Raw genomic sequence first — 23,803 nt, 5'->3', positions numbered from 1 at the left:
GTTACATCAATTACTTGTTGAAACAATATAACTCTATAGTTTGTGACCAATTCTTTATCGCTTATATTCCTATTTTGGCTTTTTTCTCATCTCTGCAATTATTGTTGTTGTTAAATTACCTTACCGTGTTATACTAGAAATGAAATCTTCTAGTTGAAGTCAAAGATAATAAAGTTGTTGGTTTAATGCTAACTGATAAGCAGAATCTTCAATCCAAATATAATTAATTTCTTTCTTTTGTTACTTGCAGATGCCCTTTTTAGTCATTATTGTGGTGCTTGCTGCTCTTCAACAGGCCCTCGGGCTCGCAGAAGAGCCACTGCCTATCCCCGTCCAAGAGACCAGGGAAAGGGGGGGGGGGGTGAGTTTTCTTGTTATTGGTCCCACAATTGCAATAAAATTAAGCAAAGAAATCAACACTTGCTAAAGAAGAGCAATAATAATTTATTGTTCTTCATTTTTCCTTAACATTTTTCCTTAAAGTACAGTTTATAAAATTTTATGTTTTGTTCTGCAACAATGCAGTTACTAGTCTGCTGCCTGAAATTTTGGACTACAATTCTGTACAATTCCTTAGTGTAACATTGTCATCTCCTTTAACAGGCTACGTGTAGCAAGGATTGATTTACTTGTATTTTGGGTTTTCCAACAGTTTCTGAATGACTGATTCCATTAACAGCAGTCAGGTCAGGCAAAGTTAACTAGCAAAAAGATTGGAACAGGGAAGGACCTTATCTCTATCTTAGCAAATGGTGAGTACAGTTTCATTCTCTTTTTAGTAAAATGTACATCTTCTAGTGCATTTTTTTTAATTTGTTCTTCTGGGGACTTCATGTTCCATCATCTTCTAAATTCTTCTGGGAAACTATTTAAATTTGCTGTATCAATTGGGGCCCAGAACCTGTGATCAAAGGAGTAATCTTTTTTCCTTATACAAGGCTTTCACTGCATATGAACAGACCTTTACCGTAAGCAAGTAAATCACAATTTGTGATGAAACAGGATTTGTGATTTCTTGGTGATTATAATTTCCAGAAATGATCCGTGAATGATCCGTAGTCTTAAAAACTGGCATGCACCTGAATTAATTGGCAGTAAGATGATTCACTCCACTGGCTTTCGCTTGTACTCCTGAAGACCTTTGGAATGAAAATTACAGTTTTCCTCTTAAGGTCCATTCTTTTACAAATTATCCTTATGGCTAATTTTTTTGCGGTTTGTTGTTCTGTAAATCTGCCTTTAAATTGTAATAAATAAATAAATAAATAAATAAATATAAATTAAAATTATTTTGTGCAAAGATTAATAAGAAACTTCTCTCAGCATATCTCTGGTTTATTCTGGATATAATGTGGTGCTCGGCAAAGGACACTCCAACATTTAGCATTTACAAACTGTCCCTGGAGAGAGGTTTTGTAATTTGGGAGGGAGTTTTTTTGTTGTGTTCATTGCTCCATTGTAATATGAATTTTTCGTGTTCCATGTCACAAGTTTGCATTGACCTTGGAACTGGCATAGTTCCAGACTATATATTGCGGGCAATCAAATCAAAATGAAAACATTCTATCTGGAATGAGAAGTTACAATCCTTTCAAATTCCCCTCTCATCTCAATGATTGGAGGCCAGGCGACTTACTCCAAACCAAAAAAAATTCAAGAAATCAACCTTAAAATTTTTGACAGTTCATGGTAGTTCGGAGAGCTGTTTTGCAACGATTTTAAATACTGGCACCATACATTTTTTTTAGCTGAACGATTTAAATTGTTTGAAAAATTCATAAACTCTACCGCATTTGCGATATTTCCAATACCAAGTTGGCGAATACTGAAGAATTCTTTCATCAATTTTCACTGTTTTGCTGTTAAAGTTGAGTAAACGTTACTATGACAACACTTGAGTTCTTCAAGATTTCTCCCAATTTAATTCGAAATTTCTTTCGTCAATTTGAAGAGATTTCAAAAAGGATTTTCAAATTCAAAAGCTATCAATTTCGCGAAATTAACTAGGCGCTAGTTCACGTTGTAATATAATAGCTTTAAAATTAATTTAGCACAAAACCTCAAAAGATTGTTTTAGATGCTTTACGATAATAGGAAATGCCAGGAATAGATGTTGCTTTGTAAAATTTGAAACTTGCTGTTAAAGGACACAAGAAGGTTGCTAAAAACAGCATCAATTCTAGTCAATAAAAATATTAACCTTCGCATGGGTCGTAATTTCACCAAGCTGAGATTCATGTTTCGTTCAACTAGGGGAATAATACACTGTAACCCTTTGGCTTGAAACGGTATGTACAGAAAATGCTTTAAGACTTACTTTATATGTGATTTTTCCTTCTAGGTTCAAAGACAAACATCAGAAAGCTCAGTGGAACCACCAAGGAGCGAAGCAAGACAAAGGAGATTGTAATAAAATGTTTTTTAGCAGGAAATTGTACGGGATAAATGTTGTACTTTTAAGGTAGCCGAGGAAAAAGTCGACAAAATTGTCTTGGATTAAAAATTTTCCGCTTCCTTTAAAAGCGAAGGAGAAAATAGTTAGAAAAAAACTAACTTTTTTGACGACATTATTTTCTTGGATTTCAAAAAATACGCTTTCAAGGCGAAGGGGAAAAACAGTCGGAAAAAACTAAGTCTTTTGGCGGGAAAATGCTTCTTGGTGAATGATATTGCGCTTTTAAAAGAGGCCAAAAAAGTCGGAAAAAAACTAAGTCTTTTGGCGGGAAAATTGTCTTTGGGAAAAAAATTCTGCGCTTTCGAATGGTGTCTGCTTTTGAGTCAAAAATATATTACGTCTTTTGGCGGGAAAAATCTTGCCTTGTGCAACCGATTTGACCCATCAAAGTCAAAGTGTATGTTTGATTTCTGGCTAGACTCTGTTCAAGAGTGCAGAATTTTTTTTCTTTTTGGCAACCCTGCATAGTCAAAAAATAGTAAAAGAGATAGCCTACATTTCGACTAGTTTCCAGGCCCCTTTTAAAAGCGCAATATTTCTTTCTTTCGTAAAATGAAAAACAAAAGAGAAATAAACAGTGGTTGTAAAATATTTTGTTGTTCAACCATACTGATGTAATTTACAAGTTTTATTAAGGTATACTTGTTTACGTACAAAAAGAAGTTTACATATTAAAGAAGCTGAAAAAGATCAAAGTCTGAAAATTGTTTGTAGAAACTAATCATAGTAAGACGAAATAGCTAATCTATGAAAAAGCAAGTCTGAAACATCTAAAAAATATTACAAGGATCGTCAGAAATAACAATAATTCAAGTACAAGAAGTGAAAAAATCCTGCTATTTTTACGGAGTATTCGAAGTTATTGCTTATACATTGAAATAAATTCAACCTGGCTCGTAGCTCTTTTTTACATCAGTTTCAAGTAAACATTTGCTCTGGTTTTGAAAATAAATTGCGTCGACTTAATCCGTGATAGTTATTTTCGCAAATATATTTGTTGAAGGTTTTGTAAGCATTAGGTGCAAATTAAATGCGGATCCATGTTGTAAATTAAAACCACAGAAAATACAATTGATAGGCAAACTTAGCTTTTAACAGTTGCTGATAGAAAAGATTTTTGCTGAATAGGTTAGTGCACAACGAATTTGACTCTAATCGAACAGCAAAATCTGGCGAGATATAAGACAATTTCAACTGACTTCATGGTAAACAAGCGAATGAAAATGTCTAAGGAAAATATTAAGTTGCATGGTCGGCCAAACAAATCCATATTACAAACTGAAACGGTAAGAAATACACCATTCTTTATCCACTAGCTTAAAGTTTTCAAAATTTGATTTATTGAAGGATTTCGAGTGCAGTTTTCAACTGAAATCAATCAGAGGAATTTTGCGAGATTCAAGACAATTTTAGCTGTAAACAAGCAGTTTCTTCCACTTAGAAAGAAATTAGTTGCATGGTCGAAAGAAATCCAGGATATAAATCGAAATGACAAAAAAAAAAATCAAAATTTGAGTGAGGAATGTGGCGAGATTCGAGACAATTTCAGTTGACTGCAGTAAACAAGCACACGACAATTTCTTCCAAGAAATTTGTTATAGTCTGTGGTTTCAATAACATGGATCCGCGTTTATTCAATCCTTTTAGTCTCGAGTTCAAGGTGTAAATTATCTTTGCTAATTCCTACACGATCTTTTAGCGCAACTGGTGAAAATTTGGCGATACATCAAGACAATAGATTTAGATGCAGATTTTCTTGTCACCTTCTGCTTGACAATGTTCCGATTTTTAAAGAAATTGTGACTGTCGACGGTCTCTTACGATATAAGAATCTAAAATATTGTCTTTTACCAAACTAAGCATCAAGATCAGAAATCACGAAAGCATGATCCATAACCTCCTTCATGTCAGCAGGCATCTACCGTCCATGCAAATCCATCAATGAGATTCCATCAGAGTTACTAAGGAAATAAAAGAAAAAGACCAGGTCAATATTTCTGCAATTACGATCGTTATTCCACTGAACAAATTGTAAATATGCACATAAAGGTCTGAACGCTTCCACCCTAGAAATCGACAGTCATTTAATTATTATAAGTATACTCGTGTACTTGTTGTGGCAGAACAATTTGCATTTTGTTTCCATAGTCTTAGAATGCATTCGCAATAATTTCATGTTATAAAGCTAGTTAGCTTTTCGTTTTGGTTTAACTACGGTTTAAGATTGGCTGAGTAGTCTAATTGGTAAGTATAATAAATTTGGTTTTACGACACTCAATTGAAATCCGCTCTACAAGACAAAAACACCAAGAATCAAAATGGTCGTTCTGAAAAAAAATCGACTTTTCATATTTAGGAGAGCAACAGGCAATGTTAAAAAAAAATTATTCCTTTATATACCAGCTCTGAACTGTCTTCTACCAAGTCAGTTATTTTTCCCTTATATTTCTGCAAAAGTACGCGATTGGAAGTCGCGTTGCTAATATTAATTAATAAATTAGCATTATAATAAAGCTTAATGAAAACCGCGTCCTTTTGAAGGTCATTCAAGGTCACTGAAATCCCGATGGGAGTATAAAATTCAGAGTTCTGGGTCAGCGAAAGTATTTTCTCATATGGATAGATTTCGTTAGTGCAATGATGAAGGCCCGCTACCAAAAAAATTTAGGCCGATAAGTTAGTTATCTGTCCATGACAAATATGTTGTCTCAAAATATTTCTTTTGTTTAAAATTGACTTTGAAAATCTCAGTTATGTTTTTTTCTGGTAAAAGTTGTCAAAGGCTCGCAAAGCAATCTCGAAAGGATATTTTTTTAAGTGCAAAAGCAATCAACGAATCGCAGTTGGTCCTTGGAAATATCAGGTTGCCTTATTCAAGCTCATGTCTTTTTGCAGAAAAATGGTCACCAAAGATTATTCGCTGCTACACAAGTTGACGGAGATTCGACGGAGGTTTCCGGCAATTTCAACTAATTTCTCAGAAATCTGAATAGTTGTCCGTGCTTTAATAGTCACGGTTTTTATCACGACTCAACAACCAACAAATCATCATCTATTGGAGTGTGTTTAGCCTGACCAGAGATAAATACGACTATGGTAAATAAAGATTTATAAACTCGCTATTATTGTTAATCAGAGACATTCTTCGCCTTCAGTTCATTAAAGCTTTATTTTCTTAAACCATGCATGAGCTGGGAGCCACAGAAACACCAATCTACAAAGCGATTTTAGGCAAAAAGGAACGTAAGTTATGACATCAAAGTTTTTTCTACATTGCGTTAAGATAAACAAATGTATATTTGTAAATACAGTCGAACCTCTATTAAGCGGCCACCCCTTATCAAGCGGCCAGTTATCAAAGCCCCGAAATTATTGTTCGTAAAATACTGTAAATAAAATCCTATTAACCGGGCCACCTCTATTAAGCAGCCGCGGCCACCTTTTGGTCGTCCCGACGAGGGTTTTTCTATAGTCTTTACCCCTTTTAAACGGGGTAAATAGGGGTTTGACTGTACGTGATTCACTTTCTGATCGAGGTACAAAAATATCACTGCCGAATATAAAGGTGGCATGGCATGATTAACTGTCCCAAGGAATTTTAGCGGGATGTATTGAATAAAATTTCTGTGATAGGATTTAAAGACTCACAATTTAGCATTAGGAACGTGATGGGGCGGGGGAGAAGGGTGGAAAAAATGCACATCGAAAAAAATAGGAAAAAATAGGAAATAGGACAAAGGCAAAGAAAGTATTCATGCACTAACAAAAAAAAAAGTACTTCACAAATGCCATCGGAGGAAAAAAAGATCAAAAAGTCTGAAAATCTCTTCCTCCTAAATTCTGAAACTAATTGACAAATATTCCAATTCCCATTTTCGTGTCCAAGATACCACCTAGTCAAGGCCGCGTTTGTGTTTTTTGCCATGAAGCGAATTACCATGAAGCGAATTAGTGACGAGAGAAAGCGAGTTTCTCAAACTTGGGCATATCGTCTGGTTGTACTATTAAATTCTCAAAACTGACATTAAAAGAAATGTATGACAGTCAAAAAGGACAATGTAAATTTTGAACTTGTGACTGAAAGGGTCGACCTACCTGACGCATGTCACCCATGGAACACCACTGCACTGGGATGTCTGTGGGTTTCATTGTCGTTTCTCAGTCCTGGGAATAAGGATAAATTTTTTAAAAAAGAATGACACGAGTTATTTCCTATACTTTTCAGGGATGTCTAGAGCTTTCGGCCTCCTCTAATAAAGCTCGCCTGGTGAAAATAAGTAACAAACACTTGGAGCATGTCATCTCGTTGCATTGCAACGAGTAAAAACAATGAACGCACAATGTAAAATGAGCTACTGTTCAAAATCAACTTTAGAGAACAAGAACTCAATTGCATCAAGCCTTTGAAAGATTTCCATCGCAATAAATCACTATCGGTCGAATGAATTCACCGATATCAGAAGTTCTAAATGTCGACGTTCATTACCGAGTGGACAAGTAACATATGAAATGTTCCAATTGTTTTGAAATGTTTACAACTATTCATAAAGAACGTTCGAAGAAGAAAACGGCTAAGTTACCTCTACAAAGTACATTGGTTTTAACTTATGTTCTTACCTTGGCAAGGCGCAAAAACCATCTTAATTCGAAGCACGTATTTGCAAGGTTTGCTTGAAGTAAATTCTTGTTGCAGGTGTTGGTGTCTCGTAAAGGCTCCAAACGAAAGGACAGTCCAAAATGAAAGCTTGGTACTTTGTTCTTAGAAGTGGCTGAGAACGAAGTTGAATTTCTGCCAGTTGAATTTTTGGAGGTTGTGGAAGACGTACGGCCGAGGAATTCAAGGCAGCAAATGTTTCAAGGATGTATCATTTGCAATTTAAATTTGCACACGTTTGGCGACCACGCACCGCATGGCTGATTAATTGCAACCATTTGATTGGTTCGTCTTCTCATCAGTTCTAATAAGTGCGGGATATTTAAATTACATTTGGATACGAAGTTATAAGGCGCCGCCCAAACTACGCGGGAGGAATTTGCAAAAGGAGGTTTCACTCTGAAAACGCATCAAATATTTTCCGTCCACTCTACGCCGGAGAAATTTGAAAACGCAACAATCAGCGGTCATTTTGGATTTGTGTTTGAGGAAAACTCGGTCAGGAAAATCACGTGATTCTCGTGACGTCATCGTTTTCGAAAAGCTCCGTTTTCAAAATGTTTTCCGTCCACACGAAAACGAAAAGCCGGCGTTTTCAAATTCCTCCGAATTTAAGAGTGCGTCTTCGTACAGCTCCGTTTTGGTGACGGATTAGTGTGGACGTTAGGCCTGACCGTAGAAATAAAGCTGCGTTTTCGTGACGGATTAGCGTGGACATTAGGCCTAACTGTAGAAATAAAGCTGCGTTTTCAATTTTTTCCGGCGTAGTGTGGACGCTGTCCACCTTTCGAACAACCTCCGAACAACCTGGGCCTGTTCGTCTCTTTTTTTAAAGCGGTCCGGTTTTATTTAACCAGTTCTATCATTTTGCTCATCACGTGTTCACTGATTTATGGTACATAGGCCCAGGCCTCTATATTTCGTCGCACATCCCTAACAAAACTGCTTTCGGTCCGCAAAGGGAACTAGAACTGGGCAGCTGTTTTTACACATCAGACCCCTCTTACAAGGGATAAAAACCAAGCCCCAGTTGTTCGAAGGATGGATAACGCTATACACCGGCTATATCTCCATCCAGTGGATAAGTGTTAACAAAACAAACCACGCTATCCGCTGGATAGTGATTTATCCAGTGGATAGCCGCGTTGTCCGCCTTTCGAACAACCCAGGCCAAGCTGTCAGTCTGTTCGTCTCTTTTTTTAAAGCGGTCCGGTTTTATTTAACCAGTTCCATCAAGTCACTACCTGGTCTTGTAGACCACAGGTTTCCCTGAAGGCGCTACTACATTTAAAAGTAATGTTTACAGCTTTTTCCACGAAACTTATAAGAAAAGCATCGCAAGGTATTGACATATATGTAGCATTTATTTGCATCTTATTGTGACATTACATTAGCTGTGCACGAATGAAGTTCAGTGTCAAGGAATAAGAATTTCGTTCGGCGTTTGAAAGGAAAAACTTACGGTACAACGTTACTTCTCCACAAGTTTCTTAACGACACCTTAAACAGAAGCAATCGAAGAAAGTAAGCAAATTTCTTAGAAGGAAATATGTAAAAAAACAAACAAACAAACAAACAAACAAACAAACATAAAACGTAAGTCTTAAATAGCTAAGGATCTACGTTTTCGCTACTTGTATGTTTGTAACAGTAAAAAATGTTCTAAGTAGACATGGGTTAATGTCAAATATTTCTAGCTTGATTTATCTCAGTTCAATATAGAGAAATACAGTTTAAATTTTCCGGCAAACTTTAAGTTCCATATAAATAAATGTATCATAAAATACTACAACTGACTTTGCTACAACTATTTTCTGTTATAGTCAGTTGAAACAGCTTAAAATCTACCGGTTTAAAGACTTTTTATGATAATAATTTCTCTGCTACACCAAGTATACCTCTAAATACTAAACAGACTACTATAGCGACGAAACAAGCGGTTCTTATTTTAAGCTGGGACACTTTATCTGCCACCTGGAGGAATTTTTAAATGACTTTAAATTGAACACTTTATAACGAAACTGTTTTGCTGCATCGACGGGCCAGTAAAACAATTAATGAACAAAAAACGTCGTCTGAAGCTTTGAAAACTTCAGAATTAAATGGAATATCGAATATTTAATAGATACGTATGGATTTTTTGGGGGCTTTTTGGGTTCAAAATAAAGTAGTATTCATAAATATCGTAGAAAAATATGTATATGTGATTTATGTCCACGGCAGTCAAACGCAATCCAGATTTAATGCCCTTCCAGGATTAAAAGTTAACTGAAGTATTCTGTTCATTTTTCGTAAATAAAAATGTTTTTCACTGCTTATGCTTTGTGTAGTTTGAGATTATTCAAACTCAAACCTGAAGGTCAAAAATATAAACAGAAAACCTCAATGCGAAGGTACAAAACTGAAATCAAAATTCTCGCTAATCCTGGGTTAGCTTTATCGGGATTTGAACAACCTCGCCCTGCGGATCTTCTAATAGTAAGGTATGGGGAATCACAAAGTTTGGCTTGAAAGCATAAGATACTTGTTTGGGTATATAAGTCATGGTAGGACACATTTAGTCGCGTTCCCCTTCACTCCTTAAATGCTAACCGCAAGCAAACACAATATGTAAATGCTAACCGCACGCAAACGGCAGTAAAGTAAAAGCAAACCATATGTGTGTTCTACCATGAATTGCATCCCCTTGTTTGTGTCGGGGTAGATAAACACAAGGTATATAAGCACATCTTATACAAGGCAATCGCATTCAAGCTTTGAAAGTCACTGAAAATCCCTCCAAGGTATCGAATACTATACCATATTATATTTGTAAAGTTCTCAGTTTTACTGTATGCTATTTACAAATCTTAAATCAACATGATACTTCTTGTCTGGGGTAATATATATTGATATAAGTGGTGTTCCTATTTTGTAGTTCAGAACAGCCTCTTCTCATACCTGAAAAACAAGGCAATGCAGAGGCTGATTAACAACAAGTTGGCGTAATGATCGGCACACATGATTCCGGATTGAGTGGTCCGCGTTCAACAAGCCTTGGCCGAGCTCACTATATAGTGTTCTTGGGAAATATACTTTATTTTGAGTGCTGCTCTCCATCTAGATGTCTACATGGATACCAGTGAATTTAATGCTGGGGCTAACCCTGCGATGGAGTAACATCCCATCCAGAGGGAGTGGAAATGCACCTAGTCGCTTAATGCTATAGAAACCATTGAAAAATTCCGAGGGGAAGGGGAGTTTCAAAAGCCAAAGTTTTCAAAGAAAGCATGAAGTTAAACGAGAATTAGTTTCATAGCGGTAGACGAGGGGAGAAGTGTGGGTATTCTCTGGTACACCATTTCCTGACAAGGTTCAAGTTGTGCTTTACTGAAAAAACCTGATTACATTATGTAAAACCTATCATATGAGGCAACAGATGTGTATATTCTTACGAGTGCAGTCCATGAACGCCTCCTTCAATCTGTGCTGAGGTTGACCTCTTCTCAAATTTGAGCTCACCAGAATACATCATAGATCTAAACCGAAGAGGTAAGAAGTTAGACTCCAGACAAGTGCAATGACACAAATAACAAGATGGCAACAGCTGATAATGCAAAAACCCATACGGAGTGCTAAATCATAACCATCTGGCCTACACTGCTTGATTTCACTCCGGTTTTACACCATGCATAGAAATCACAAGTATTCCTAGACTCAATGAGATGGTCAAACTTTATTTAAGTAGCACTAGGCTGGCATTTGCAAGGAGGCCTATGCAACCTTTGTTTTATTAGTATAAATCTCTTAGCTGTTCTCTGATTGGCTACACTACTCACTATCTATTCTGTGATAGATAGTGAGAAGCGTAGCACTGTGCCCTTGCTAACAAAAGGATGGTCGCTTCTTGCCATTTTTGAAGTGTCTGAGAAGAGGTTTTAGATAAAGTTTTGAACGACTAGTAGATTTATACTAAAACAATTAGATTATTCGCTCTCGATTCCTATGCGTGATAGTTGACGAGGGCGCCACACCATAGAAATCTCGAGCTCATAATCTAATTGTTTATTAGAATGTAGTGGCTGTCACTCGGCAACGAAATGGCGCCGCTTTACGTTTTCGCGCAGTTTTGAAGAAATATTTAGGTGCAAATGGATAAAGAAATTCCTGAGAGGACTAAAAGATGGACATTACCCGTTTCTTGACTATAAAAAACTTTAAATTACTGAAAACAAGGGTGCGCGCGCGTCAACAACTGCAAATTTCCAATTACAAAATTCAGTCCGTGCAATTCTGTTAAAGCGTAAAGTTTAATAACACTTAGAGAAATCATTGGATACCGTATTTTGCGTTTATTTCGGTTAGAATTCTTCTAAAACAATTAGATTATTCGCTCTCAGTTTCTACGAGGTGATAGTTGATTCGGTCTTCGGCCTTCGGCCTCATCAACTATCACCTCATAGAAATCTTGAGCTCATAATCTAATTGTTAAACAGAAACTGACCTCAGTTGAGTTAGACTCTTTGCTCCCAAGTCCTGGCAGCTATGTTGAACCCCAGTACAAAGGTACGGTGAAAATCTGTGAATAGAGCCTTTGTCTGCTACAGATCCTGATACTCCTTGAGCAACTTTAACTTTATCATGTTCACTGCAAAAAAGATAAATATCATGCATTTAGAACTTCTTTTGCACGCAGCTGTAGTAGGTTAAGTCTGTGTAGGCGCCAGAATTTGTGACATTTGTTCATGCTTCTTGCTTCGTGTTTGGTGTTAAGTTTTGCGTAATTAGTTTCTTTTGTTTTGTGCCCTTTTTGTATATGTTATGTTCATTTGCATACTCTATAAGTTCGGTTCGCGTGTAATTTATTTCAGTTAGTAGCGTCATTGGGTTCTGTGAGCGTCTCTGGTTTTCGGTTCGTCTTTGATTTTTCACATTCGTCTTGTAAGTTTCTTCGTTTATTTCGCTTTGCCGCTTTTCTGCATTCTTCATGTTCGGTCGTTGTTAGTTATTTTATGTTCATTCCCGTGTTTCGATCTACCATTGGGTGAAATAAATTTCTATGTTAACGGAAGATCCGAAACCAGTTAAAAGCGTGTGCGACTTTAGTCTGCCTCAAGCCAGTAGCCTAAATAGCCAACCCCGTTTCTGTAGAATGAAGCAACTAGGAATATTGTTGCTCCCCCTTGAATAGGATGCTGGTTCATTGCAGGGTTACACCCACCCACCCCCCCCCCCCAAAAAAAGTAAATTCCCCGCTACCCATTTATACACCTGGATGGAGAGGATGTATGTCAGAATAAAGTGCCTTGCCCAGGAAAACTACGGAATGACCCCAGCCAGGGCTTGAACCCAGACTGCACAATCCATGGCCAGAGTCTGGTGTACTAACCATTAAGCCACAGCACATCCACTATGCATCTGTACGCAAGGTAAAATAGTGCAAAAAAAAAAAGAGTCCAATAGAAAGGGGACAAAGTTTAGCACCTTAATCCGTTTCATGTAGTGACAGTGACTGCTGTGACATTGAACCCTGACTATGAATCATATCCACAACACCATGAATTACCTGAAATATCTCTGTGCTCCACCTTTATTCTCCATGGCACTTAATGATCCCATTCCTGGAACAAGTGAGATTATTACTTCTATATAAACTACCCCAACTGGTGGCACACCTAAGTCTGACTTGTCTCATTGTCTAATGTTTTACATATCCAAAAATAGCTCAGTTAGGCCCAGTGGCATACGGAATATAGATTAAGCTCATGTATAATTCATCAGAAGATCAGTTAACCGCCTGGCTCCTGAGAATGTACACACAAAACAAGTTGCAAGGTTTGCCTTCCTGTTGTTAGGTTGACCCTAATTCTAAGCTGCCAAACTGCTCATTACCTGGCAAAACAAGTACACGAACATCCATTGTCTCACTGTTCACTTCATTCCATCAAGACATGGGCATGCAGGCTTGCTAGCTAGCTACAGTGCCCAACCTCCCAAACAAGACCAATAAACACAAACTAACAGTCGTGTTAGCTGTGTTTGTTGGAAAATACCGTTATTTAACACTTACATAATAATAATCACTTTATTTAAGTGTCGATGTAGCAACATTGTACATGTAATTAATAGAGAGGACTTGCAAGCTAGGGTTCTTACCTCTGTATTTTTTTAGCCTCACACCATCAGCAAAGAAGTACTCTCCCGGAGCCTCAGTGGTCCCAGCTAACAATGATCCCATCATGACTAAAATGTAAAAGGATGATGAATTCATTATTGCAAAAAGTTGTCATTCAGTGAAAAACAATGTGGTCTAATAGTCAGTGCATTGCACCACAGTTCCAGCTGTAACTAATGAGGTCAATGTGTTTTGTTCGTGGGTAAAAAACTTTCCTTCACAGTGCTTCTCTCCACAAAGGATGCCTGTCAATGTGTAGTTATGGTGATCTGACAAAAAGAGAGGTTCGCCTCCAATGGTTGCAATACTTCTAGTTGCTTTGTGTGACAGAAACTGGAGGTACCATAAGTCCCACTTTTTTTAAGCCTTACAGGGCAAGTCTAAAAATGACTTGGGAATTAAAACTGTTTATTGCCTGGTAATGTACACATGAAAGAAAAATGTAAAGACAGACACATGCAAGCTGTAATTTCTTCTGGGTCAGGGTGGGGAGAAGCTGACACTTTTATATTAAAATATATAAGTTTATTGATGTTTGGGTTTGATGTTCATTGGGTTGCTTACTTCCCTTTGAGTCTCTGGGTTAACATGGTATTGATGTCCTGACATGTACAATGCAACATTGCATATATTAACAATAGCCTCAATTTAGCACCAAAGTGTGCTCACATATTTGTTCATGGACATTATCCATTCCAAGATGCAAACAGTTTTCTGAGAGAGTAGCCCAAGGAAAACTGTGAGCTTTGAGACTGCAAGCTTTGGAGGCTGTTCTGTTTATTATCCTTAAAGTATTTTTCAAAACATGCACAGTTTTGAAAATTGTGGCATATTCAGTCACATGATACATTTAGACCAATCGCGCTCGAGCCAAAATATTTGATCGATTATAAACTGGTAGATAGAGAAAAACTCTACTGAAACATTTAACCAAGAACGAAGAAAGGTTACACTGATCCTACCGGTTGAAGCTCCCAGACTAAGAGCCTTTGAGATGTGCCCCACATCCTGAATACCACCATCAGCAATAACAGGCACTCCAAACCGTCTGGCATACTCTGCTACCTTGAACACAGCAGTGCCTTGTGGTCTGCCCACAGCCATGACCTCCTGAGTGATGCAGATAGAGCCACTCCCCATGCCAACCCTGAGTCCATCAACTCCAGCATCAATGAGATTCTTTGCTTGTGCTGCAGTTACAACGTTACCGCCAATAACTTGAAGATCTGGGTACCTCTCCTTTATGAATCTGATGAAGTAACATGGATTATCTGGATTATCTGTGTTCTTTGTGATAAAGATAAATTAACATCCATAGCAAGTTTGTGCAGTTGACATTTGTGTTTGTAAAGCTGACCAATGGCTAACACTATAACACTGGGTTAACAAACTGTAGCGAGTTTGCACAGCTAACGTTTTTAATTTGAGAAGCTAGACTTAAGCTAACACTTGACTAATACAGCTAGTGACATTAAAAAGGTTTTTCTTTGTGTATGTGAATATAAAATTTGTTTACCTGATCAGATCCAACTGGAAGATTGAATTTCCTTGAGAAGAGTCAATGACTACAACATCCAATCCACCCTGAACCAATGCCTCTAGTCTCTGCTTGTCATCTTCTCGTGTACCTATAGCAGCACCCACTGGTGACAATGAAAAATGTTATGTACACCAATTTAGTCACCAAGCAAATAAAACAACAAAGACAACTAAGAGTTTTTCTCTGGGTAGCTTGTATAACAGACTGGTCAGACTTTCTTATATGGGCCTGTTTTTTTTTTGTTTTGTTTTGTTTTGTTTTTTCCTTTTTCTTTGTCCAAGGACTTTCTTTAATCAATCAATCAATCAATCATTTATTTTAAGTTTCATTGAGGAGCTAAGAACTAGTTCAAAATACAAATGTGTATAAATGAGAACTACGTGTATAGTAATTACAGCTAATAATATTATTCTGTTCTAGCTAATAATGTTATTCTATTTTAAAATAACTAAAAGAATATTCCACATGACAGTGTGCTCTCCATCTGAGAGCTTTTACCAAATGGCCATGCAATACTGTATGAGCTTCAAGACACGCATTTGCCGTGAAAAATCCTGGGAAGTTTTGGCCGTTTACAGGATTATGACACCCTTATGTTTTATTAACTTTTATTTTAAAATATGCTTTTGTAAATAACTTGGGTGCTTTCTGAGATTTTTATCAATTTTTTAGGTAAACATTAGATAAACTGGCTGACTTTAACTTTCTGAAATAAAAGAACAAAATTTTTTCCCACCCGTAAAGGTAAGAAGTAACAATGACTCACATTTTCCTACATACATGTACTGCTCTGCTAAACTGTGCAACTAAATCTAATATATTAAATTTTTTGAAAAACCCAACTCAAGTGGGACATGGCTTACAACACTGTGTCAATGTGAAGACACAGTTCAACTCCCCATAAAAATTCAATACCTGGCATATTACCTAAGAGCTGTTTGTTAGCATCTTTAGAGGCCAGGGGGAAATTCCTATTCTTCTTGAGGTCTGTCCTTGCAATCAACGAAACTAACTCTCCCTTTTCATTAACAATGGGAAGCTTTCCTGAAACACAGAGGAGAAAAACCTATACCATAATGATTAAACGACTGAATTAGCACCCCTTTCTGATAAGTCACCCCCCTTTCTAATACCCATCCCCTTGAAACATATTTTTGCTAATTAAATGCTTGGTTACTTATTCCCTACCACTCCCTTTGGAACAAAGGTCCAAGGAGCTGTCCACCATCTCGTTCTGTTGTGGGCTTACTTTTCAATCTGCCTGCCCTGTCGTCCACAGTTCATTTTTTTTAATAGTCACCCCTATTCTAGTTACCCCACCATCATATAACTAATAAGTACCCATATTATATAAGCACTTCTATTACTTTTTCTAACTGCTGATCTTTTGCACATTCTGTAATTTAACCTCTTTTCACATCATTCACACATACAACTGGTCTTCTCTGTGTCTCCTTTCCCAGTATAAGCTATAACATCGTCAGATCAGAGCATCCTTAACTTGCGCAACAACACCAAAAGCCAGTGTGTAGATACATGTAGTCCAAGTAGAAAGCTGCTGTATGTACTTACCAAATACTCTAGCGAGATTTAATTACATGACAAATGCAATTTCAAAGGTTTTTTTTTTCCTCAGACTTGTGGAAATACTAGGTCTCTTTTAGCTACTGTGCAGCAAAAAGAATTTTCAACTCAAAGCCATGTAACAGTGAAGGAAAAGCCATAGGATAGGAAGAGGTCTTGCGAGGGAAATTTCTTGTAATTTGTTTGCACTTAAGTCCAGTGCCCAATGTCTTGTCACATAGGTTAAACAATTTCATCTGAAATAGTGTGTATGTTCTAGACTAACCTTTCTTGCTCCTTTGTAAAATGCTATTGGCCTCTTGAAGTGTCACGCCATCTTTAGCAACAACCAGGTCATCACGACAAGTCATCACCTTTTATTGATAAACCAGCATAATAATATTTAACAATTAGATTATGAGTTCAAGATTTCTATCACGTGATAGTTGACGAGGGCACAGCCCAAGTCAACTGTCCCGCATAGAAATCAACAGCGAATACCAGTAATCTAATTTTTTAGTATAAATCTACTGGTCATTCTAAATCTAAATCCTCTTCACAGACACTTCGAAAACACAAAGAGGCTGTCATTTTGTTAACAAGTGCTCACTGCTACTCTACTCACTATCTACAATAGAATAGATAGCGAGTAGCATATCAGAGAAGGCCAATCATGATAGAGGGCGAGTCAGATTTACACTTGAAATACTGATAGTGTAATTCTAGTTGGAAATCTTTACTTTCACCCTATTGTTCACTTAGAAGTTAAAGCCACTTGGTGTTTCAGCCATTTTATCACATTTGAACCCACAATATGGTAACAGATTAACAGGATCACTTTAAATCTCGCTAGGGTAACTGCTACATGTATATATTCTTTTGGACAACACATACAGTACTGGTCAAAGGGATTTCAGCACCTACACGCATGTAAAATGCGAGTAGTCTGCGTTTAGTATTCATGGACAGTGCATGGACGGTGCATATAATTACCCAGGTGTAAAATTTACTGATCTAGTAGTTACACGTATTTACGTGTAATTTTACGCAAATGCATGTATTTTAATTGGAGGAAGAAACCTTTGTTATTCATACACGCACTTGCGTGTATTTTGCATAACAAAAAGCCACTACTAACTTGTATTCGAAACATGCGACTCAATGTTCACAACAAAAAGTAATTTAAAAGCCGATAAGCATTGCTAAATTAGTGGACTAGCTTGAGCACCTATCAAACAAATACTATTTCTTAGTCTGTAGCAGCCCACACTTAATGAGTTCCAGTTGAACGACTGTGTGTAATTTTACGCACAATGTTACATCTACTGCGTGAAATTACACACATGCAATTACATGCATTTTTGTGCATTTGCATGTAAGGTGCGTGGACACTGCGTGTAATGTGTGAGTAGTACACATGCTTTATGCACGTGTAATGCTGTAGTCCCTTTGACCGGTACTGTAGTTATTTCAAAGTAATCAAATTATGATAATTTATGGTGTTTAAAGGGAAAGCTTGTTACATTCTTCTTACCTCCTTGATGGGCCTGGACATGTCAGGTTCATGTGCAAAGTCAATGTCCCGTGATGTAACAATGCCCACTAAAATCCCTCCCATCCGGCCATTTTCTAGTAAAAGTGGAAGGTAAAAAATTAAAAAAACAATCAGTGTACAGAAATCCCCTTTTCCAATTGAAATAAAATACAAATGTAAATCTGTTCACAAAATGAATGACAAGGTGCAGAGAAATTGATTTTTTTTTTCTCATTTCATTATCAGGTAACTTTGAATCATTGACAGTGTCTGTTACTTCACATGCCTGTTTAAAATTAAACCTAAAAAATAATGTCACTAATTGCCCATTAGGCAAGCAATACATGTAAAAGCATCCATTTGCACAACAGGAAGATCTAACAGGAAGACAAATCCTTCTTTGCAAACTTGACACACAAGTGAACATCATCTTCATAGCTGTAAAGATAATAAGTGTAAGAAACTCAGATGCTTCAACAGTATTCAGTTACATGTACCTGTAATGGGTATCCCAGAGAAGCCATGTTTGGACTTTGCAGCCACCACATCACCAACACAGTTATCTGGACTCAGAACCAATGGGTCCAGAATGAAACCCTGTTCAAACTTCTTTACTTTCCTGACTTCATTAGCTTGGAACTCCACTGAGCAATTATGATGGATGATACCAATTCCACCATTCAGCTGAAGAAAAAAGTTATTTTATTGTTAGTAAGATTTTTGCCAATAAATATGAGTCATGTACTTAACAAACTTACTCGTCTACACTGTATGGCTACATGTATTTGGATACACGTTTGAAAACCTCTACTTACTGAACACAAACACGTATTTAGCACTTGACCAGGTCTGACAGACCTGTCTGTCTGTCTGGCTGTCTGTCTGTCTGTCACAAGAACTGAATCTGGCGGGACCACCCCATTCTCGGCATACAAGTAGCATAAGGACTAAATGTTGCTAGTTTTAGCTGCTGGGTTTTTAACAGATGCAACAAGAACTGACAATGATGATGGCGATGACTTGACAGGTTTTCCCTCAATATAACAGGTGATAATCTGTCACAGCCAACAAGTTTTGATTTTGATTGCCAAGAAGGGGTTGCAAAAAAGTGTCTGAATTCTGTCTTGCCCTTTCAGACAAGTAACTGATCAAATAATATTTTTCTTACCCTGGGGCAGTTATGTTTACTTTTTTGTTTTATTTTTGGTCTGTTTTGGTCCTTGCCCATTGAGCAAGTGCAAGGAATCCCTGTCAACCAGATGGGACTGTTTGCGAGCCAGGTTTCAAAGAATCCTAGCATTTGTCAACTATTTTTGCTGATTTCTCTGACTATAATTCAGTCCTTTTAATGCCAAACCTTTTTATGTTACTCAAGTTATATGGAATCAAAAGAGATTTGATCAACACTGTGTACTTACAGCCATTGCTATCGCCATGGATGATTCTGTGGACAGATAGACATCATTATGATTGTAAACCAATGATAGAATTATTGAAAACTAGGATGACCTTGTCATATGTATGATTTTGCTCATAAGTCACTGGTAGTGAAGTACAGTGTTGCACAACCATTAGGCTACCATAGGTAGGGGCAGGAAATGGTGATTAGGAGACTTTGTGAGAGGGTGAGACTTAAAAGCATTTTTTGTTTGCAATCCCAAGACATTTGACTTTTAAAATTCCGAGGCCAAGACTTCAAAGTGTTAAATGTGTTATTTTATAAATACAAAAAAATCATGACAGGCTCTGAGACTTTTTTGGCCTTGCAAAAAAATGAGACCCCGCAACAGCTCTGTGAAAAAAATAGAGACTGCAAGATGCACATAACCTTAAAACACAAGACTGTGACACCAACAAAATTTGATGAAAATTTTACGACACCCATGGCTTTTGAAGGACCATTCACCACCCCTATGGGTTTAAGTTTCTAAAGAAACTGCTGGGTTGAATCAGCAGCCAACTTACATGTACATGTGTAAATGCTTAGCTTTTTTATCAACTTGAAGTTGCTCAAGATGAATAAACCATGTAGCAAGCTAGTCAATTTGAAATGTAAGGCCTTTGCACAGCCTTGTCAGGGCTCTGATGCTCAAAACATCAGCTTCACTAACTCACTACAGCAGTTACTTTACTGTACCTTTATCAACTTCAATGCAATTTGTGTCATACCTGTGACAGTGTCCATTGGAGAACTGACAAGTGGTGTCTTTAAAGTGATCTTTTTAGTCAAAGCTGAAGTCAAGTCCTGTAACATGAGAAAAAACAACTTCATCATTTTAAAGAAATCACATGAAATCAGTCACCCAAAACCAGGTGTAGTCCATTATGTATAGATCTACATGTAAAATGGTACTAGATAACCACTGGTAAACAAAAATATGAAAATGCATGCTGAAAGCTTTATTTCTGTAACTCGATAGAAACTCAAAACTAGCACAAGCTGTTGACATACTGATGGCTCAAGCAAGGAGAAATTATTTACAATTTGATAACCATGATAAAAGATTGATTTTTCTTTCTTTTTCTTGCTGTGTTTGCTAAAAGCAATAGCAAAAACTTTCAGTCTGTGTTTCTATTGTCAGAGTTATAGAAACATTCATCTGTGGTTTGCATAATTCTCACTGACAGTTGTTCTCATATTTCTCGCAAACTATATAATTTAACAATTATTAGGCCACAAGCCCAAAGTTTCTACAAGCTGATAGTCAATGAGGCACAGCCGAGTTGACTATCCCTCATAGAATGTCCACGTAGAAAGCGAGGGTGAGTAGTCTAACTGTTTTAGTATAAATTTATCTTATACATGTATGTAGTCTATAATTAGTGACGTGCAAAAACTTACCACTTCATCAGCACTGAAATCGATAAAACCTGGAAGAATTATGAAGTCACTAAAAACAAAAAAAGACTGTAAGTTATGTTCCATATTAAAATGTTTCAATGTTGCTGACATCCTTATCAAGGTAAAAATGACAGTTTTATTGCGGAGTTAATATAAATTAATGGGACTACAGTCAAACCTCTCCATACGGATAGTTTCCTATGTACTGACAAAATCCTCATACATTTCCTCAAAAAAAACCTCTACAATATGGACCCTCTCTAAAACGGATGACAGACACTAAATCTCGGCCCTAAGGAGCACATTTATGCAAAATTAACCTCTTTATTATAAACACTCCGGGGACCAAGAGTCGATAATTTGCAGTGTGTATCATTTTCTGTCGGCAGTTACACAAATATTGACACTTTATCATTCAGCAATACCAGTACCAGAACAAGTCACTTTTAAGCCTGATTTTAGTTACTAAACACTCTAAACTGTCAGTGGAGACTTAAAGTGACATCATAGTGGCCTCTCCTGAATACGGACACCTCTCTAGCTTATACGGACACTTCGCTCTATCCCTTTGGTGTCCGTATTAGAGAGGCTCGACTGTAGTATAATAGACATTACAGTATGTAAATAGTTCTGCGCGGATAGAGTCAGTTTGCACGTTCAAAGTTGGCTTGAGATCTTGAATAATTAATGTTTCGTGGATAAGACAATCAAATTTGTTGTGGCATTTTTCAACACTAAAAAGTTATTAATTAAAACCGCTTTTGAGATTCTGTGCATGTTAAACATGTGCTTTTGAATCGACGAATTTAGGGTACTGTGTTCAACAATAGGTTGATGTAAGTGTCGGCTGGTGTATCCAACATAGTCCATATCACACAGACCACATTTACAATGGTACACAACGCATTGTTCAGTGTTTTTGGTTTCTGTTCCCTGGTTTTTGAAAGTCTCCGATTTTTCAGCTTGTGAACACTGGTTGTATGCACATGCCAATTTTGCAGCTCAAGGACTGTAGCTGACTCCTTGTGTTGTCAGCCAATCGTCGGTTTTTAAACAGAATGGTGATCATGATGGGTTCCCTGCTGGAGTTTTCTTCAGGCACACTGGACCTGTTGCCGATGGTTTGGGTGCATATGAATGCCTTGGTTGTTGAATCAATGGACAATGGACTATACCATGGTAAGCAATTAATCACTTTGTGACTTCCTAGTCACAGAATCTGTAACAAGCTGTCTATTTTATATTGCAGTTGTGTCACGCAAATTATTAATCACTTTGCGACACCCATCTGCCATCGTTCAGAGTCCATCATCCATTGTCCAAGTTTTAGTATATGCTGCATGTTAGCTTATGTTGGAATAAGGTCGGTGCACACGAAAGGAATAGTCCCTGCGACTAGTCCCCTGAAGAGTTTACACAAAGGAACTGGTCGCAGGGACTTATCCCACGAACAGTTTACACGAAGCGTTTTGTCAGGAACAAGTAGCAGGTACTTGTCCCAAAAATTTAAACTGGTTTGAATTTGTGGGACTAGTCGCAGGAAAGTTGGTCCCTGCGACTAGATTTTGACACAAAAATGGCCAGTTCACCCGATGGGACTTGTCCCCGCGACTTGTTGCAAGGCCTAGTCGCAGGGACTTGTCCCCTCGTGTGTGCTGACCTATATGCTGTTTCGGAATTATTTCAACACTGCAAAAAAAAACCAACGAAAGGGGAACTCGGAACCATCTCACTTCTTACCCCAGTCGTTCGAAGGCTGGATAACGCAATCCACCGGATAAATTGCTATCCAGTGGATAAGTGTTCACAAAACAAACTACTCTATCACTGGATAGTGATTTATCCAGTGGATAGCGTTATCCACCTTTGGAACAGCCCCGGCCAGTAAGTTACGAAGCTGTTATTTCCATCAGTTTGGGAAAGCACCTTATATTTTGATGGTAAATTTATTTTCAGGAAAGAAGCCATGAAACTGGCCTGGAAAGATGGGAAAAGTACATAACAGACCTCTTGTGCAATCTTACATTTACTTTTTGCAGAACAGAGCATGAAGTAATCAAGCAGAGTCTGGAGAACGTTTCATGATAATTTGGTGGTATTACTGCTGGAAATCTAAAGATTGAACAGAAGGAGCCAGCTTGTTTACACAGTGTTTATCAACGGTGTAACATTGCGGTCATTGTGTAAATTTGGCGGTGAGCGACTCTAAATATACTCAGTGACGACACTGGTTTCAAATCTCGCGCATGATTGATCTTTAACACACAAATAAAAGGCATCCTCCGTGACTAACACGCACGAATTTTCAGCATAAAAAAATACGAATTACAAGCTGTGTATTTGTCTATTTTTAAAGGTTATAAGTTATATGACACTTTGCCAGTGCAGAGGTCTCGGAAAAGAACTAGATAAGTACTGCATCGGCCCCTGGTCGTTGAAACCTGACGCTGAGGCCATACATGAAACTTTATTGAAAGAAGCCAAATTTATTTCGTGCCACGTACGGATAGAAGACCACGTTTTTGGTTCCTTGTTGAAGCCAAACATGCGAGCGTTCTTTTTGTGAGCAGCGACTTAACTGCAGCAATTCAAGCCCGTTCTTTACCTTCAGAAAATTTAATAAACATTGCCTGACCTTGAATTTCCACGAAGGACTAAGAAAGCAAAAAGAACATTTCAGTAAACTTACTTGTAGGTCAAACCTTCGCCACCACCAAATAACTGCATGGCCGTCATTCCGTCTTGAGGCACGTAACCTGTCCCGCCAGCTATCAAATAGTCAGCCATATTGTTGCTGGGCCACTGAAAGCTTGAACCTTAAATATCAACGATACAAGAGGGTAAATGTCGGTCAGGCGCAGCTACAAAACGAAAATCAAATTCGTGTGGCATTGAACTAAACAGTTGTCATGCAAAATGCGCACATGCGCCAAAATATCCCTGGTGGGAGAGGACTGGGTAGTTTCCGTCTTTTGTTTTTCACGGGAAGCAACCTTTTGGCTAGTAGTGCCTAACTGACAGTAGCCACAAAAAGTTGTTATATGACACTTTTCTTACCTGA

At 37.6% G+C, this 23,803-nt stretch overlaps 1 protein-coding gene and 1 long non-coding RNA gene across 2 annotated transcripts in view; one reads left to right on the top strand and one right to left on the bottom strand.

The window, feature by feature from the left end:
- Window positions 1–3,263, top strand: part of LOC145496532 (uncharacterized) — an 8,573-nt gene extending 5,310 nt beyond the window's left edge. The window contains exons 3-4 of the long non-coding RNA XR_014050558.1: window positions 653–752; window positions 2,342–3,263. This is a non-coding gene — a long non-coding RNA (uncharacterized LOC145496532). The remainder of the gene's footprint in view (window positions 1–652; window positions 753–2,341) is intronic.
- LOC145496531 (inosine-5'-monophosphate dehydrogenase 1b-like) lies at window positions 3,047–23,803 on the bottom strand. The gene is made up of 18 exons (XM_081476226.1): window positions 23,432–23,803; window positions 20,743–20,791; window positions 20,070–20,145; window positions 19,319–19,344; window positions 18,398–18,584; window positions 17,901–17,995; window positions 16,653–16,740; window positions 15,731–15,847; window positions 14,780–14,906; window positions 14,226–14,512; window positions 13,245–13,331; window positions 12,655–12,709; window positions 11,593–11,736; window positions 10,544–10,627; window positions 7,073–10,049; window positions 6,551–6,619; window positions 5,605–5,669; window positions 3,047–4,416 (listed from the first exon to the last, which is right to left on the bottom strand). The coding sequence occupies exons 1-15, from the start codon at window positions 23,527–23,529 to the stop codon at window positions 10,028–10,030; spliced, it is 1,542 nt and encodes a 513-aa protein (XP_081332352.1). The 5' UTR covers window positions 23,530–23,803; the 3' UTR covers window positions 3,047–4,416; window positions 5,605–5,669; window positions 6,551–6,619; window positions 7,073–10,027.

Source organism: Orbicella franksi, chromosome 9, assembly GCF_964199315.1.
Source record: "Orbicella franksi chromosome 9, jaOrbFran1.1, whole genome shotgun sequence".
In the NCBI taxonomy this organism is placed as follows: domain Eukaryota; kingdom Metazoa; phylum Cnidaria; class Anthozoa; order Scleractinia; family Merulinidae; genus Orbicella; species Orbicella franksi.
Note: the sequence above shows the minus strand (reverse complement) of the source record. Positions and strands in the feature narration are given on the sequence as shown.

Bases quoted from the DNA above. Each gene is read 5' to 3' on its own strand.
- LOC145496531 (XM_081476226.1), bottom strand. From the start codon at position 23,529: ATGGCTGACTATTTGATAGCTGGCGGGACAGGTTACGTGCCTCAAGAC. The intron at 17,996-18,397 runs GTACATGTAACT...CACTTTTACTAG, and splicing joins CTCTGGGATACCCATTACAG to AAAATGGCCGGATGGGAGGG. The intron at 10,628-11,592 runs GTCAGTTTCTGT...TCTTCGGTTTAG, and splicing joins AAGAGTCTAACTCAACTGAG to ATCTATGATGTATTCTGGTG.